We start from the raw sequence: 18,008 nt of genomic DNA on the forward strand, positions 1-18,008 counted from the left end.
CATCTGGTTCCCTGAGTCAACTGTTGAACTTCCACAGCATACTATCCAGTTTGTCTTTAAGCAGATTGGCTTTAAACAAGGTGATTTGAAAGCTGACTGGCTTTGGTGGGGGCAGTCAAAGGCAATGACCTTGCAAGCTGTTGCAAACTGATGTTTCCATTAAGGAATTAAGGTTGTGATTGCTTGGGCTTCTGTCCTTTTTCATGACTCCTAACAGATGAGGGAAATATAAACTGAAAGGATTCGAGGACTGTAAATAATATTACATTTCTTTTATGACTATGAAGTATTGTTTTTTAGGGGATTATGCAGATATTACTATTTCTCACTTCAGTTAAGTGAGAATTTTGACCTGTCTCTTGAACTATCACATTTAAAAACCTGTTAATCACAATGTGGTATTACTAGAAACATGTTGTTACTAAACCTGGGCCTTGTGTTGTATGAAGTGAGATGGATTAGTCATTTTGGTGTATTGAATGCTTATATGTGTCTAAAAGAATAACTAAAAAAATTGCTCATCTGTTTACCCCATGCAAAGCTGTAGCACTGTTGTGATTGGCAATGGCACAGCCTGCAGAGAAACAGAAGCTTACTTTGCTGACTTAATTATGAAGAAGTATTTTGCGCCGCTGGATGTTGTTTACTGGTAAGATCGCTTTTGCTTGCTGCAGTATTCATCTCTTCTGCATATTTTAACTTAACAATGTACTTTTTTTCAAGTGTTTCTTTGTGGGTTTTGAGTCAAACTAGACCCATCATTCTAGCCAAAAGAAAATGGCTGTAGCTCTTCGAAGCTTGAAAGCAGTTCTGAGTCAGAGCCACTGAAGCATTTCATTTTCTCATTCCAAGATTCGCTCTGTTGCTATTATCGTTGTGACAAAGTGTGCAAGAATAGCAGCTCAAACAGCCATGGCCCCGTGTTTCTCAGTGTGTGTTTATTTCTTAATTAACAAGGTTTAAATGCAAATGATAAAGCTTGTGTCATCTCACTATAGCATGGAATGCTTGGTAATCCTATGGATATTAAATGGGCTGGAAATAACACCTAGTGAAAAGTGCTGAAGGTATTTCTCCTTAAACGTCTAATTTTATCCATTAGTTTGCTGAATTCAGACTAAACTTTTTGGTGTTGTTTGGATGGAAATTGTACTATGTTGCTTTCTTTTTTTCCATATAGAACTTTTAAAATCTATTTACTTGTTTGTATGTTTGTTTGGTTTTTTAAAAGTTACCTTTTTTTTTTCCCTGTTCAAACTACAACGCAGATTTCCTGGAGCCTTTTTCCACTATATTAGGAAGTTATCTTACAGAAATGTTCAACAAATTTATTATTCCTTCTGTGCTGGTTTGAGACTAATTGGAATATTTTACTGAGAGAAATTAAATCCTTAGCTGTGAGAAGAAAGAAAACATGTACCCTATATCACCAAATCTTTTGCTGAGAAATGCAACGAGTCAAAATATAGATAAGACACTTGCTTCTCACACACTGCTCAACTCTCTAATCCACCTAACCCCTTTTCCCTCTAACCTCTTTGTCGTCTGTTTGACATCACACCTCAGATCTCCAGATTTATCACGTGAGATATACGTGAGTTGATCTGGTTATTTCTGGAGGGAGAGTGTGCTAGTTTGAAGCTAGCTTGAATGTTTTGGTGAGAACAACAAAATTACAGGCTGTGAAAGGGAGAACAGTGGTGATGTCTACTTCACTCATAGGCTTGCTGAGAGGTATAAGAGCAAGAGTATAAACATAGATAAGGCGTTCGGGCACTGTCTGGGGTCTGGGCTGCATTTCTCTCTAACCTCACCCTCCGTCTCTGATCAATCCACTCTGCTTCCTAACCCCCTGGCTGAACTTCCATTCTTCCTTGGGGCACAAAACAACGTCTAGGGTAAGGTAGGGGAGTGGGAGAAGGTGGAAGGGTGGTTGAGAGCCCCTCCTGGGGACTCAGGTTTCTGGGAGGGCTGTTGTGTTTCTGTATTATCTTTTACTTCTTATATTTCTGTATATAACTGTATATACTGTAAATATCTGCTTGTATATTGAGCTAATCTTTATTCCTGATTATAGAATTTTCAAATAAGTTACCAGTGTTGATGGATATTAGATTTTTGTTTTGGTTAGTAGAGCTGTCAAGTTATTGGAACTGATAAAAGCTGTTGCTAAATGGGAATATAATATAAATGCTTGAAGGCAGAAGTCAGGTTAACAGGGTTGGTTGTTTCTTGTAGTAGTGACATAATTTCTTAACCCTTCATTTTTTTCTGAAACTCGTGATGCTTGCAAGAAAAGCACACACATGCAGTTGTTTAACCTTCAAAATAAATTCCTGGTAATCAAAAGCTTTTTTGCTTCCATTATAAGCCTATTTGAGTCTATGGGCCCTCCACGACACGGCTGACTCCTGCAAGATAGATACTCTGTTTGCTTTCTGGCTTCAGAAAACTTTCTCTTTAATCTTCTTGGTGTTTGTTAGTAACAGAAAATTGTAAGTCCCAACATCCTTACTTCTGATACTCCGTAAAAATATCTGCAATTCTTGTCAGTGTGAGTTAAAAAAATGTGCTACTTGCTAAATGAGGAGCACCTAGTAGAGTAGCAACAGGTGGCATAGTAGACATACATTGTGAGAACTGCTATACCTCTTGAGGGGGAAGGAACTATGAAAGGTGGCTTGGAAGAATGTGCTCTGCTGATGCTCTTGTTTTTAAATGAAAAATGTCTCCCAGTTGCACTCCCACGTCACAAAACCTCCCCTGTTTCCATGTGCACAGTCTTCCCTCGATAATGTTATTTTCTTGTGGTGAGGAAGACATGGGAACTTCGTGTATACATAGGCTGAGTACAGGTCAGTAATCAGTTCTGTCAAAACTTATGGTTTGCTTTTGGATCAAATGTTCTTTATAAACTGTTTTCCAGTTAAAATCTCTTAAGAAGCCATTTAAACAACACTGGAACAGATATTTTTTAAGGATCTGTTTCTGCATTCTGCAGTCATAACAAAAAAAAAAATGGATCTACAAATTAATTCAATGTTTGAACTGTGGGGAGGAAAAAAAGAAGGAAGAAGTTCTTCACCATGAGGGTGGTGAGACCCTGTAACAGGTTGCCAGAGAGGTGTTGGAAGCCCCATCCCTGGAGGTGTTTAAGGCCAGGCTTGGTGAGGCTCTAGACAGCCTGCTGTAGTGTGAGGTGTCCCTGCCCTTGGCAGGGGGATTGGAACTGAATGATCCTTGTGGTCCCTTCCAACCCTGACACGGATTCCACGATTCTAAATTCCCTAGCGAGACAAAACGAAAAAATGAGATGAAAATAAACATCCTCAAGTACTTAAACTGTACATAATGAGTCAGATGCATCTGACAGGACAGCAGTTCTCAAGCAGTGATGCACTGAGCTACACAAAGGTGGAAATCATTGCTGAGCAAAACAGCTCAGTTCATTGCTTTGTGCAAGTTTCAGAGAATCGTGAGTTGTATTTGCACTTAGTCTTTTTCCTTAAAGGAGTCCAAATGTAAAGTGACTTGGCAGGTGAGTCTGGATTGTTTTACAGTGCTTTAAAACCGAAATCTCAATCATCTTCAAACAAGTGACTGATCAAGAAGTACTACAGACTTCAACTTCCTTGGCAAATGAAGTTCGTGATATGATACTACTTGAATTTTTTGTTAGAAGTGGAGAATAGGATCAGAAATTATTATACAAAACCAAAGATCTGGTCATACTTTTATGTCCAGCTCATCATATGGAATTTGGATCATCTGTTTCCAGGGAAATGAGACAAATAGAGTGCAGTTCTAGAACAAAGGCATGCACATTTGATGCAAGTGCAAATAATCAGACAGGTTAAGGAAGGACTTTTAAGGAAGGTTAGTGATAATAACCAGCTGAACACTGAAGTGATTGTATGTGTGTGAAACAAATGCTCAAATGGTCTTTGTAGCACTAAAATCCCATATAATAACTTCAGAATTGTGAATAAAGCTATTACTTGGCTTCAGTATCTGAGTCTAGCAAGCACTAAACTATGGACTTAAATGAGAATCATAGAATCAGTCAGAGTTGGAAGGGACCACAAAGATCATCTAGTTCCAACCCTCCTGCCATGGGCAGGGACACCTCACACTAGATCAGACTGTCTAGAGCCTCATCCAGCCTGGCCTTAAACCCCTCCAGGGATGGGGCTTCCACCACATCCCTGGGCAACTCTTTCCAGAGTCTCACTGCTCTCCTGGTGAAGAACTTATTCCTAACATCCACTCTGAATCTACCCATTTCTGTCTTTGTTCCATTCCCTCTAATTCTGTCTCTACCTGACATCCTAAAAAGTCCCTCCTCAGCTTTCTTGTAGGCCTCCTTAAGATACTGAAAGGCCACAACAAGGTCAGCCTCGGAGTCTTCTCCTCTCCAGACTGAGCAGCCCCAACTCCCTCAGTCTCTCCTCATAATAGAGGTGCTCCATCCCTCTGATCATCCTCGTGGCCCTTCTCTGGACATGTTCCAGCACATCCTTATCCCTCTTATAATAGAGACTCCAGAAATGGATTTAACTTTTTTTTATTTTTTAATGATACAACAAGAATCCAATGAGCTGATTCTCACATTAAAATGTTTCAACTCGTTTCAATATCTAAAGCAATTTTTTTTGCATTTCACTTTTTCTTCAGAAAAACCCAATACAGTGTTTTGCTTTGCCTTTTTCCAGTGCTAATAAATATATGAAAAGGAACAAAATAACAAATCATCAGCAATGGCACATGCAAACTAGTTTAGTTTACTGACGTTTTCCAAAGAGAAAACAAGTCAGTGAAGACAGTAGTAGGGAATAAGGCATATAGTTTGATTTTTTTCATGTGGCTTTAAAACCCTTCTCTACTCTATTTGACAGCTTTTTGATTTAAAGCAAATATTTTTCACTTTTTTTTAACCAGCATACTTTCAAATACTACCTACATCCAACCTAAACAACTGCGGGACTTTTCTCTTTGTTTTCACTTTTTCTTCTTAAATGTAGTTTCCCTTTTAGAGCTATGTTTATTGACTTAGATTAGGACTGGACTAGAGCCCAGAGACAGTCATATCTAGTCTTGGAGTTTTTTTGGTTACAAATCAGTTTTTGTTACAAGGCTCAATAAATATTCTTGATTATTTATGTTACTTCTATTGTGAGTTCTTGCCAAAGACACATTGTATTATAACCAAAACAGATGTTCTGCTTTAGACAAGTGTATTTGTTTTAACAGGACCAGAAATGTAAATGAAACAACAGTGTGTTCAGCACTGACATGGCAGATGACGAACTTTTGGGATTTTTCTGGCCTATTTTGGATTAAGTGAAAATCTTTAAAAAAAATATTCCAGGAATCTCATTCTGTAGTTCTCTCACTGCAGCTGTTTTTCTTTGATTGCTGTCAGTTACATGCGTGTTGGAAATGAAAGCTGTTTGAATGAACTATGCTAGAGCATGAACAGCTCAGTCTTACGTGGGAAACGGTCACAACATGGTGCCATGGTCTAGCCTTGAGCTCTGTGGTAAAGGGTTGGACTTGATGATCTATGAGGTCTCTTCCAACCTTGGTGATACTGTGATACTGTAACTTTTCTTTCAGCCCCAGCGGTTCCATTGTCACAATACAAACATTCCACTGACTGCTGCGCTTGTTGCCTTAGTTCACACTCAGGATAAAGCATCTCCGCTCGTATTTAAAAGGAAGTTTAGGTATCACGAATAGTTAATAGTTTTCAACAAGCAACAAAGTATGAAGCCAGGCAAGTGTGCATCTTTCTTGTTTTTCAGGTGGTTTGGTATTTGTGATGGTTTGGGTGTTCCCTGCCCAAACCAACTTTGGAAATCACCCAGACTAAACTCAGCCAGCTCTGGAAATTGAATGAAGCTTATATTTACAGCTAGCACAATATACAAGCAGATATTTACAGTATATACAGTTATAGACAGAAATAGACAAGGGAAAAGGGAATACAGAAACACAACAGCCCTCCCACAAACCTGAGTCCCCAGGAGGGGCTCTCAACCACCCCTTCACCTTCCCCCTACCCCTCTCAACCTTACCCCAGTCCCAAGGAGGAATGGAGGTTTGGCCAGGGGGTTAGGAAGCAAAGTGGATTAGGAAAGAAAAATGGAGGGTGAGGTTAGAGAGATGCAGCTTGGATCTCCCCAGCAGCAGAAGTAAGACTCCTTTATCTATGTTTGGATTTTTTTTCTCAGTAAGCCTATGAGTGAAGTAGACAAAATCATTGTTTTCCTTTCACAGTCTGTAATCTAGTTCTTCTCACCAAAACTTTCTAGCTAGGCTCAAACTAGGACAGTATTTAATTTCTGTTATAGTTAGTTTTAAATGTCCTGCAAAGACTTTTTCGCTTTCAGCGAGATTTTGTCTTGCTCTTGAGGCTTTATGAGCAGTATAATTAATAATTTACTGCTGAAACATGTCTATAATGTACAAACAGAGGAAGTCTGTAGTGTTCTGTAAAGTTTTTGTTGGATTTTCTTTAATGTTTAAATTCTCTGCTTTATAATACTTAGAAATGTTCTGCTAAGGTCGAATAAGACTATTTAGCACTTTTTTGAAGTTGGACTTTGGTGACAAGAAATTGATTTGGAAGTGTTTGCTCAACAGGATTTTATGGGTGTCGGCACATGTTTTAAATATCCTTTTCAATTCAAATGTGTGGTTTATGTTGTTGAATATCTACATTATACTCGCTTCGGCTTTAACCAATGCCACTTTCAAGTTCCATGCCTCTACGTTTCTAATGTTACACTAGTTTCATTTCCATTACTTTTCTGCTTCATAGCATTCACAGTTTGAAAGGGACCTAACACTTGGGTTCACATTATGATAATTAGGTTTAAAAGCAGTGTGGGGGGATTAAGATGTCTGAAGTCTAGTTGCCGAATAAAGTTCAGAACTACTTGTAAAACTTGTTTGAGTGGTTAACAGAAGTGGTTTTATTTGTTCAGAGCTCATGTAGCATTAATCCGTATTTCATCAGGTACCCACAGTGCTGTAACTCTAGATATGACCTTGGGACTTAATTTACCCCATCTCAGTTTTCCTTATTAATGTGCCATGAAAGAGGTACATGAAAGATAGCCAACATCAAAGCACCTTTTCAAATGAAGTGGTTGATATGAATCCTCTGGTATTTAACACTGTCTGTCAAATGTTTCAGCTGGTTTGCATCGTTTTACAAGCTATTGCTTGCTGCATTAACCTAGTTGTTTCAAGACTGTTGAGAGTACAAAGGGGAGTGGGGATATGGGAAACTTTATTCCTATTTCTTTTTTGATTATATTTTCTTGATGCTGTTACTTTTGTGTGCCAAGCCATAAAGCTCTATTGGTGACACATTTATGTATGCACACCTACACACCTTAGGTCATTAGATGTCTGATCCAGAAGGCAGAGAGTAGTTTGGAATGTTTTGGCAAAAGGAATACATATTCAGAGGAAACAATGCAAGTGTCTGAAATGTTCACTGAAGAACCTTTGTTCTGCTTTCATCTCTTTCAAGCTCTGTTGTAGTCATGAGAAGTCCTAAACAATGAAGAAATAATATGACAAACAATCAGGTTAAAAATATGTGTCAAGAGGACATAGTCAGTGGAGATATTTTATGTTACATAGTGATTTCCAGCTAAATCACCTTCTGTCCCTTATTTAGAAGTTATTTTTCACTGTGATTATTTACCACAGCCGAGTAAGAACTCATGGCTATGCACACTTCATATGAAAAATCTTCTTGTCTGTATGCACAGAATGTCTCACTTTGCATAGAAACTTCTTTCTCCTTCTACTCAAGTTATTGATAACTTCAGATAGTAATTAGTCTACTGTTTGCCACAACATGGACTGTAATCAGTTTCTGTATGTAAAATAGCATGCATTTTTTATTCCTGGTATCTATGTTGCACTGAACCATGCTATAGTCAAAAGGGGAAATTCAGAAGTTGTCTTAGATTTTAAAGCAACCCAAGAAAAAAGAAGATTTGCTCCAGGCTTGGTTGGGTTTTTTTTTGCTTATTTTAAAATTTTCCTGTGGGCACCAGTCTCTGGCAGTGTTTTGCTGAGAGAAGGAAGTGAAACTGGCAAGCAATGATGGTACAGGTGAAATACATAACTTCTGGCTTTCATAGCATGAGTTTAACACTTCTAAAAGCAAGCTTTTATAAATGATACACTTGACATAATGGGTCCATCTTTGGATTTAATTTCAGAGAAATGACAGTTTTTAGAATGAGAACAAGGATTAACTGGGAGTATGCAAATACAATTAAACAGATTATGAATTCCATTGAGTTCTGAAAAAGAGTAAGATATATGTAATAAGTCTAGACTTTTAACAATGTGAAGACAGGGCTCAGAAAGTAAATGTAACTAGCAAAAGAAATCTAAATCTTGAGGAGAAACTCTACTTTCCACAACACTACAAGATATGTGGCTGAAGAGCAGCCAGGCAGAAAGGGACCTGGGGGGGGGGGTACTGGTAGATAGTAGCTGAACATGAGGCAGCAGTGTGCCCAGGTGGCCAAGAGTGCCAGTGGCATCCTGGCCTGTATCAGGAGCAGTGTGGCCAGCAGGACAAGGGAGGTTATTCTGCTCCTGTACTCAGCACTGATCAGGCCACACCTTGAGTACTGTGTCCAGTTCTGGGCTCCTCAATTCAAGAGAGATGTTGAGGTGCTGGAACATGTCCAGAGAAGGGCAACAAAGCTGGTGAGGGGCCTGGAACACAAATCCTGTGAGGAGAGGCTGAGGGAGCTGGGGGTGTTAAGCCTGGAGAAGAGGAGGCTCAGGGCAGACAGCATTGCTGTCTGCAGCTCCCTGAAGGGAGGTTGTAGCCAGGTGGAGGTTGGTCTCTTCTCCCAGGCAACCAGCAAGAGAACAAGGGGACACAGTCTCAAGTTGTGCCAGGGGAGGTCTAGGCTGGATGTTAGGAGGAAGTTGTTGGCAGAGAGAGTGATTGGCATTGGAATGGGCTGCTCAGGGAGATGGTGGAGTGGCTCTCCCTGGAGGTGTTCAGGCAAAGCCTGGATGAGGCATTTAATGTCATGGTCTGGTTGATTGGCTAGGGCTGGGTGCTAGGTTGGGTTGGCTGATCTTGGAGGTCTCTTCCAACCTGGTTAATTCTATGAATGTATAAATCTCTTCAGACCCTAAAAGTATACTGGGCAGACAAGAAAAAAACACTTCTGTGCAATTAAGGAAGACTTTAGGATGAGAAGCTGTTATGTATGTGGCAATACGTTCAAGGGCAACTTTGCATGTTCTTCAGTTAGATATGTAGTGATCTCAAATACTTTTACAAATTAGGTACTGAATGTAAGAAATCAATCACATTATTTCTCTTTTAACAGAGGAGCAACTTGTTTTATTTAGGATTGCAAAATGGTTTCTCTATTTTCAATGATTTTTTTTTTCTTTCCCATTAAGCAGTAATTTGTAAGGCTGTTTTCTTGTAGATCTTTATTTTCAAATAACTAAAACATCTTTCTTTTAAGATAATTAGCTAAAAGACATCTGGTATTGCAATACAACAGAAGTCAGGCGAAGAGAGAGAACCATCTGAAAATATTTACAAACCTGAAGAATGTATTGGAAAAGTTTAAGATATGCACTGAAGTTAAGAAGTTAAGAGTATGCACTGAAGTGATGCTACCATTTCTGCACAGAGTGTGCTTAATGGGTTCCCTGGGGGCAGTTTTGTTCCTAAATCTCACTTGAAATGGAATCACGGATTTTTGGAGTGTGTTCCACTCAGTAATGGTAGCCTTTAACATTGTGCTCTGGTCAGTGTCTCCTATGAAATCTGCTTTATTAAGAACTTTTCTATGTAGACAATGAATATTACTCTGGCCTAAAGTCTCTTGTTCAAGGCCACTTCCAAAGCTCAGAAATAAAGAAGGATTTAATTAGCATGTTTGCTTGCAGATCTCTGCAATATATGTGCCATATTATATTCTTGGCTGGAGAGGGTGAGGAGTCTTTTGTTAAGAGGTGTCTGATGGGTGGCCAAGTTCTAGGGGTTAAAGAATGCAAGAATCCTCAGGTACTGGGTTAGCAGTGAAGGAAGCAGTACAGAAATGATGAGTGTACAGTCAGGGAATAAAAGAGAGGGCACTTCCAAGGTACTTCCTCTAGGCAGAGACTCTGAAGTACAATACAGCTTGTGCAACTTAGAGCTCATCTGAGCTGTGCATTCTGTCTTTTCAATGCAGCAGATTATATCAAGAGAACAATTCCCTCTCTTCTCTGCTTCCTCCCTTAATTGTTTGTGAGTGTGAATGGATGGTGTACTGTCCAAGCTTAAAACTGAGGTTTGGACTTAAGCTGAAAAATGTGACCTTATGATGTATTACTGCTTTTAAGAGTTGAATATTGGACACAAACTCTCAAACAGCTGCATCTCTTGAGTCCTTTCCAAATACTAAATTTTGGCTTGGGTTTTTTTTTCCTTTGTTTTGGTGTAGCTGGAGTGAGCTTGTTAGGAATGTACTATTAATTATGCAATATATGAAATATTAGGAAGCACAAATATTTTTATTAATACCCCGAAATTATTTTCTGAACTTATTCACAGGGTCTTTATTCTTGGTTGTGCAAATAGACTACAGAATATGTACAGTGCATAAGGCAGTATCAAACAGTTTAGCAAAGCTAGCAAATACCAACAATTAAGCTTTTGGAAAGAGATTCTTGCCATGCAATATGCTGCTTGCCCCTTTGGGGGACTCGAGAGGATCCTTTCTGCTGAAGCAGAAAGGCACCGTTACAGCTACAGAGTAAAAACAACCAAAGCAAAGATCTTTAACTACAAAGAGGCTTTTTAGTATATTTACTCACAGAATAGTAGCTCCACATGTTCAGGACTGCGTTATAGTCCCACACAGTACCCAGAACACTTACAGGGCTTGCTGTTGGTAGTATAGAATCATAGAATCAACCAGGTTGGAAGAGACCTCCAAGATCATCCAGGCCAACCTAGCACTCAGCCCTAGCCAGTCAACTAGACCATGGCACTAAATGCCTCATCCAGGCTTTTCCTGAACACCTCCAGGGATGGTGACTCCACCACCTCCCTGGGCAGCCCATTCCAATGCCAATCACTCTCTCTGGCAACAACTTCCTCCTAACATCCAGCCTATACCTCCCCTGGCACAACTTGAAACTGTGTCCTCTTGTTCTATTGCTGGTGGCCTGGCAGAAGAGGCCACCTCCCACCTGGCTGCAACCTCCCTTCAGGTAGTTGTAGACAGTAATAAGATCACCCCTGAGCCTCCTCTTCTCCAGGCTAAACACCCCCAGCTCCCTCAGTCTCTCCTCATAGGCTTTGTGTTCCAGGCCCCTCACCAGCTTTGTTGCCCTTCTCTGGACATGTTCCAGCACCTCAACATCTCTCTTGAATTGAGGAGCCCAGAACTGGACACAGTACTCAAGGTGTGGCCTGACCAGTGCTGAGTACAGGGGCAGAATAACCTCCCTTGGGCTACTGGCCACACTGTTCCTGATGCAGGCCAGGATGCCATTGGCTCTCCTGGCCGCCTGGGCACACTGCTGCCTCATGTTCAGCTACTATCTACCAGTACCCCCACCCAGGTCCCTTTCTGCCTGGCTGCTTTCCAGCCACTCAGTCCCCAGCCTGTAGCGCATTGGAAGCTTTTGGAGTTTCTCCAGGACTCTGATAGGGTGCTGGAGCTTCAGATCTTTTCTTGGTCCCTTCTTGTGTGGATGGTGTCCTTTTCAGGGCTCTGGGCTTGACACGGACGTTTGCAGGTGTGCAGGCAAGCACAGTGTCTTCCTACGTGGCAATAACCTGTTCTCTCTCAACATGTGAGGGCTCTGAAAAGTGAGCTCTCCAGCTAGGAGCAGCTTACTGCTATCAGTTGATGCTGAGGCTGACTGTAGGTTTTGGGCAGCTTTCAACAATGACTCTTGCCTACAGCATGAAGGCACTTAATGCCTCTCCCTGATAGACTGAGGCTTGGCAAAGTTTCCAGGTAGGTAAGCTTGAAGCATCAATGCTTGTTGTTACACAGCAAAGCTGGTTTGAAGCCACAAGGCTTCCTCATCCCCTAGGCAAAGCAAGGTGAAGCACGGCAAAAGCAAAGGCAAAATAAGACAAGGCAAAGTTGTTTACAACTTGGCTCATATTTATCAGTTGCCTGAGTCTGATGGCTCCATTTGGCTACAAAGTTTCACCAATCAGAATGGCACTTTGCCAGAACTAACCATATTAGGTGAAGCCAGAGGCTCAATTGGCCCATATATGGGAAAGCACAGGATGTGAACAGGAGGGAAACAAGTCTGGGCAAGCCAGTTCCTCAGACTCAGGGTCTCCAGGTTTTTGTCCTCTTTCCTGCATTGCTCCCCACTCTGGAAGGGGAGTGGGAGTGGGGAGATCATGCCTGGGTCATGCCTGGACAAGCCAGGACACAGGTCTATTTTTGGCCTTCCACGATAGAGCTGAACTATGCTTGTTCCATGAAACTCCAGAGTGTAGTTTTAAATGTTGTCTATTCATCAGAAGACTTAGAATGTTAGGTTTTGACCAGTTACTGTAGTGCACAACATGAAGAAAATGAGTCATGTTCCTTATGAAGCTAGGATTGTGACCTTTTAATGATGTGTTCCTTAAATGTTCCAAACGTGGGTTTGATACTGATCTCAAACCAGAAAAGCTTAGGCTTTCAGGTAGTCTGCTGCAGTGCTGTTTTAGGAGCTTCTAAGATTAGCCTGTGTGGTTCGCTGTTTCTGTAGTTTCAGGTGTGGGGATTTTTTTCTTTTGAAGTAATGGCCTATGTGGTCTTCTCCACTTCTCTCTCATAGTGGAAATGGCATGTGATCAGATTTGGGTGTTACTTGCTCAAATAGCAACTGAGAGAGGTTAGATAGTGACTGAGCTGAATGGCAGTAGTTCTTTCATGTATTTTCATTTCGTAAACGGTTGAAAATCTGCTGTTGACAGTGTAGAATTTGCTCCAGAGACTGTAAGCCTACTTTCTTCTGTGTCCTTTGAGTGTCTTGGAAGAAGCCTGTGAACCACAGGCTGAAAACCACTGGCTTTGAACCTGGAAAAAAAGGTGCAAAGACCCAGAAACATCACATTTTAAAAAAGGTTTAATTTTGGCTGGGAAATTGGCACCCTCATTTGTAGTGCGGAAACTTGCAGTGAGGTTCTTGCTACCTACATCTGTGCGTTTTACGCTGTCCTTACTCATTGCCTGGGATTAAATAGCATGCCTCCAAGCTAGTATGGTATTACCATGGCAACAAAATCTTTGATGCTTAGGAGGGAATGTCAACTAAATCCATTAAAATGTTACCTTATGATTTGTGCGAGTATTGCCTTTCTGAAATAAATGATGCTTACCACGTTTGGGATATTACTCTGTGATCCTCTTCATACTTCAGTGATAGCAAAAGCTTATTTGTGCATTTTAAGTGAATTTGTTGTGAAATAGCTGTGGTCATTAGTAAGTTACCACTAGTAAAGCTTGTGAAAGTGAACTTGGGCTCCTTACTATGTTAAAAAAACTCCAGTACAGATTGCTTGTGGAACCCTGTCAGAAAATAAGTGGAACCATCCTATTACAGTATGAATATATCCTCTGATTTGTGAGCTAGTGAAACAGTCTGATCTGGTTGTGTGTTTGGGTACTGTTTTGTCTTCAAGCAGACGTTGTGTAGGAACCTAATGGAGAAGTAAGCATTTTTCCATTTGTTGCCAGTAATATGCTTTTACTTAAGTTGAGGTTCTGCCAAGCTTCATACCTATTCATTTGTGAAACTGCATTTGCTAGTCTGCATTCCAGCTCTTACCAGCTTTATTGTTAGGCACATATATTTATATTTGCTCTGCTGTTACATTTGCTTATAGCTGACATTAAGGTTAGGTGGCAAGATTACATTAGGCTGTCTGATCATCTGCACTGTGTTCCTTAATTTCAGTTGCTTTTAGGTAGGAGAGATTTGGCATGGGATTCTTCATCGTAGATCTGTTAAGAGAGTGTCTGTGTGGGTTATATGCATTTCTAGATAATAATTAGAAATATTTAATAAAGGAGTGAGCATATGTGCAAATGCTCTTGTTACTGGGGGGAAAATACATTTATTCCTTGATGTCTCACTACTGTTAAGATCTGGTAAAAATAACAGTTTGTGGGCAGATACAAAGTTTGGAGAAGTCTCCTGCTGAAAGTACTTCCAGGGTTGTTTCAAGTAGTAGACCTCAGGAAATTGCTACTTGTACAGCTGCTAATAAATTCCTCTAGTGCCAGGAGAGCAACTTTTACAAACCTTGATTTAAAAAAAATAATAAAAATTATTTGAAAATTAAATGTTAATGGCTTCTAGGTGTCTGTAAGCCTGGCAGTCTTCTAGGACTGAAAAGCAAATGCAGCGTGTCTGTCAGTAAAGCAAGGGCTCTTTCCTTATGCAATGACATAAAATTGTTGTCTCTGTTCCTGATTTCAGGCTGTCAGCAGAAGTGAGCACTGTCCACGTTCCACCTTCACTTGGAGTAATTTTGTATGATACTGGAAGTGGAGGCTATGCTTGCTTGGACTCAATTTAACATTACATTTTTTTCTTATCAACCAAGTGTAAGGCAGCCTTAAAAGCTTCATGAATGACATTGAAAGAAATCACAACAACAGCATACTTTTGATGTTTTCAGGGCATGAGGGGCAGAGAATATAGACGTGCTGTGTGTCTCAAAGGGTCTTTGAGTAAGTTATTTCAGCTTGAAAAGGGATTAGATTTAGGTGACTGCAGTGTCAGATGGTTATAACTGAAGGTGCCTATTGAGGGTAATTTCTTTCTATAACTGGATCCCAGCAGTTTTGTCAACAATGATTAAGTGGAGAGAAGGAGGAATGATCCATTTGTTGTGGTGGGTGATATGGCAGCAAGAAAGACTGTGTCTGAAAGGAGGCATCAAAAAGCACAAGCTAAGTGATGCACCTCCTTTAGTACCAGGCCATCCCAGCAGTGGCAACAGGCAAGTGGAAGGAAAAGGGCAGAGAGAGGACAGCAGTACTGATTTCCCTGATCATTTTCAGTTATGGGAGAATTGTATTGCTTTGGTGACTTAATGTATGATTGTAAATGTAATCATGTCCATCTCACACTTCTGTAGCTTAGTTCTTTTCCTTTCCTTTGAAGGCACAGCAGTCCTGAAAGGAAATTGGGTTTGCTCACATGAAAATAACATTATTACTGGAATCCTAATTGCAACACCAAGCAATCCCACAGTTTCTAATTGTACCAGGTTTTTATATACAGCAGCAAATACTATTCAGACAGCCCAGTTTTCTGTGAGGCTTGCTAAATAAAAAAGCTGGAGGTGGGGAAGGGGGAAGGATGTCCATCTATATACAGTTATTGCCAGCATTAAATTGACTTTTCACATAAAGCATCTCTCTCAAACTTAATTCATGTTTATACTTTGCTAAACATCCCTGGCAGCTAAGGCAACATGCCTACTGCCTGTTCAGTTCTTTTATTGGGTTGGATTAGAACTAACGTTTGTATAAAATACATTTTGACATTTGAATTTGACATAAAATGTATCAGGGAAACAGTTTAGACATGCATACTCCAGGAGTGATTCTCTTGTCGGCGTTATGATGCAGTACTGTAAATATACTTTGGAAGTGGGCTTTCAGTAAAATCAGTGATGCATGTATTACTTGTTCCTGGTCTATTTTTCCTTGTAGTGTAAAATCACAACTCAAAGTTACTTTGTAATTTTTTTCCTTTTTCTTTTGGTGAAAGTGAATTTCTAGAAGTTACTTTGTCATTTTAAAGTAAATCAAACTGGATATTCCTGTGTTGCTTCTCAGTGATTATCTGGCTGCTGAAGGAAATGTTAACTCTGATCTTCTGCCATAAGAGTAGATAGAAAGAGACATTGTCAATTTCAGTGTCTTAAAAAGAAATCATTTTGAAATCATGATCTACTATCCTTTTAATATATCTTATTTCTTCAGCAAACATCAGCAACAACAGCAAAAGACCAACTCTTAAAGGAATCATAGAATCATAGAATCAATCAGGTTGGAAGAGACCTCCAAGACCATCCTGTCCAACCTAGCACCCAGCCCTATCCAGTCAACTAGACCATGGCACTAAGTGCCTCCAAACAAAAAAGACCAATTCTTAAAGGAATGCTTAAAGCTGTTTCTTTCCTCTGTTCCTCTGGTTTCCCCCTGCTCCTATAGGCCCCAGCTGTCTCTGCCAGCATCCTGCTGTCTTATACCTGCCTGTCCACAGCCTCTTGGTGGTTCCTTGGTTGTTGCTTTCTCCTTAGGAAAACTGCCTAATGACCTCCTGGTGTTTCTGGAGAAGAGCACTCACTTGAAAGGCTGTGCTGCTGAGCATCAGCAGTGGAGCAAGTTAAGGGAAATAATGCATTTACAGTAGCTTGTAGGTTACTGAACTTCTGACATTAGCAGGAGTAATGTTTTCTGATTGAATCGTAGAATCACAAAATCAACCAGGTTGGAAGAGACCTCCAAGCTCATCCAGGCCAACCTAGCACCCAGCCCTAGCCAATCAACCAGACCATGGCACTAAGTGCCTCATCCAGGCTTTTCTTGAACACCTCCAGGGACGGTGACTCCACCACCTCCTTGGGCAGCCCATTCCAATGCCAATCACTCTCTCTGGGAAGAACTTCCTCCTAACATCCAGCCTAGACCTCCCCTGGCACAACTTGAGACTGTGTCCCCTTGTTCTATTGCTGGTTGCCTGGGAGAAAAGACCAACCCCCACCTGGCTACAGCCTCCATTCAAGAAGTTGTAGACAACAATGAGATTGAACCAGGGTTTTGAGTAAAGGAGTTGTTCTTGTGCTATATGCGTAGATAAAACTCATGTCATCTAATTCAGAGCAGCTTCTCTCTATTTTTTGTGGCTCACAAGGAATTTCTTCCAGGATTTTATCAGTGAAGATGTAGATTAAATATTGATCATAATGACTTGTGTGACTGTATTTTACTATGCAACAAAGAAGGTGCAAAGTTGATTATTTTTTCTTGATTTTTAAATACCAGTGTTATGAGGCCAACCTTATTTGTGGTTAGTAAGAAGTTGCAATAAGCTAGAATTTATACAGTGAAGTTTGGAGGAGATGCTCTCTATATCTAACTGTCTCTAGGTCACATGAACTACCAGTTTTGACACTTAGTACAAGTTGAAACTTCTGAGGATTAGAACTGGTCTCATGTCAAAATTTTGATGTAATATGGATGGGTTTAAGTTCATGGTTATACTCCTTCTTTATAAAGCACTTGTAAGTTAGCTTCCATTGCATTTAATGACAGAATGTAAGCTTAGGGTTTCTGTTTCACTGCACCAGAGTTAAACTGCACGAACCACATAGCGCTTTGTGATCATGGCGATGCTGTGAGCCTTTATGAACTTCAAAGGAAGTTAAGATTTGGCATTTGTGAAATGTCTTTGCTCTGGATCTCAGGATTTGATTAAATCCAAATCCAGGATGGAATATGCAGTTTGTGGTATTAGTGATTGAAAACAATTGATACTTTGTAAAAAAAAAAAAGGTTTCAACAGTTGAGCAGAATTCTGATTATGTTTTAACAGTTTCATCAGTGAGGGTGTATGTGTGGGAAGTAGCAATTGGACCCTTAATATAACATCTGTAATTTCATTCTGAATGAGCTGAACATTTATATTTAGATGTGGAAGCCTATCCTTTCTCCGGGGTGTGGGGGGGGAATCTTTGTGCCTAGTTCTTTTGATGAAGGAGGAGCTTGTTACCCTCTCTCTGCAGTGGATGTAAGAAATGCCTTATAACAGCTTGACCAGTAAAAGGCCCAGAATGGTACAGCACAGCCCTTGGTGTGTTGTCACATTTGACACTGGTGTGCGAATGTGAGCTTCATGCTGCACTGGCTCAGGGCTGCATTGACACTGATGGCAGCAGTACTACTGGCCTGTCTACCAGGGGCAGGCTG

General features: G+C 40.4%; 1 protein-coding gene across 1 annotated transcript in view; it reads left to right on the forward strand.

The window, feature by feature from the left end:
- SRBD1 (S1 RNA binding domain 1) overlaps positions 1-18,008 on the forward strand; it is a 142,334-nt gene that overhangs the window by 42,927 nt on the left and 81,399 nt on the right. The window contains exon 15 of the mRNA XM_064158381.1: positions 542-649. Within this exon, the coding sequence (XP_064014451.1) occupies positions 542-649 (108 nt within the window). The remainder of the gene's footprint in view (positions 1-541; positions 650-18,008) is intronic.

The sequence above is a fragment of the Pogoniulus pusillus genome, chromosome 18 (assembly GCF_015220805.1).
Source record: "Pogoniulus pusillus isolate bPogPus1 chromosome 18, bPogPus1.pri, whole genome shotgun sequence".
NCBI classification, from domain to species: domain Eukaryota; kingdom Metazoa; phylum Chordata; class Aves; order Piciformes; family Lybiidae; genus Pogoniulus; species Pogoniulus pusillus.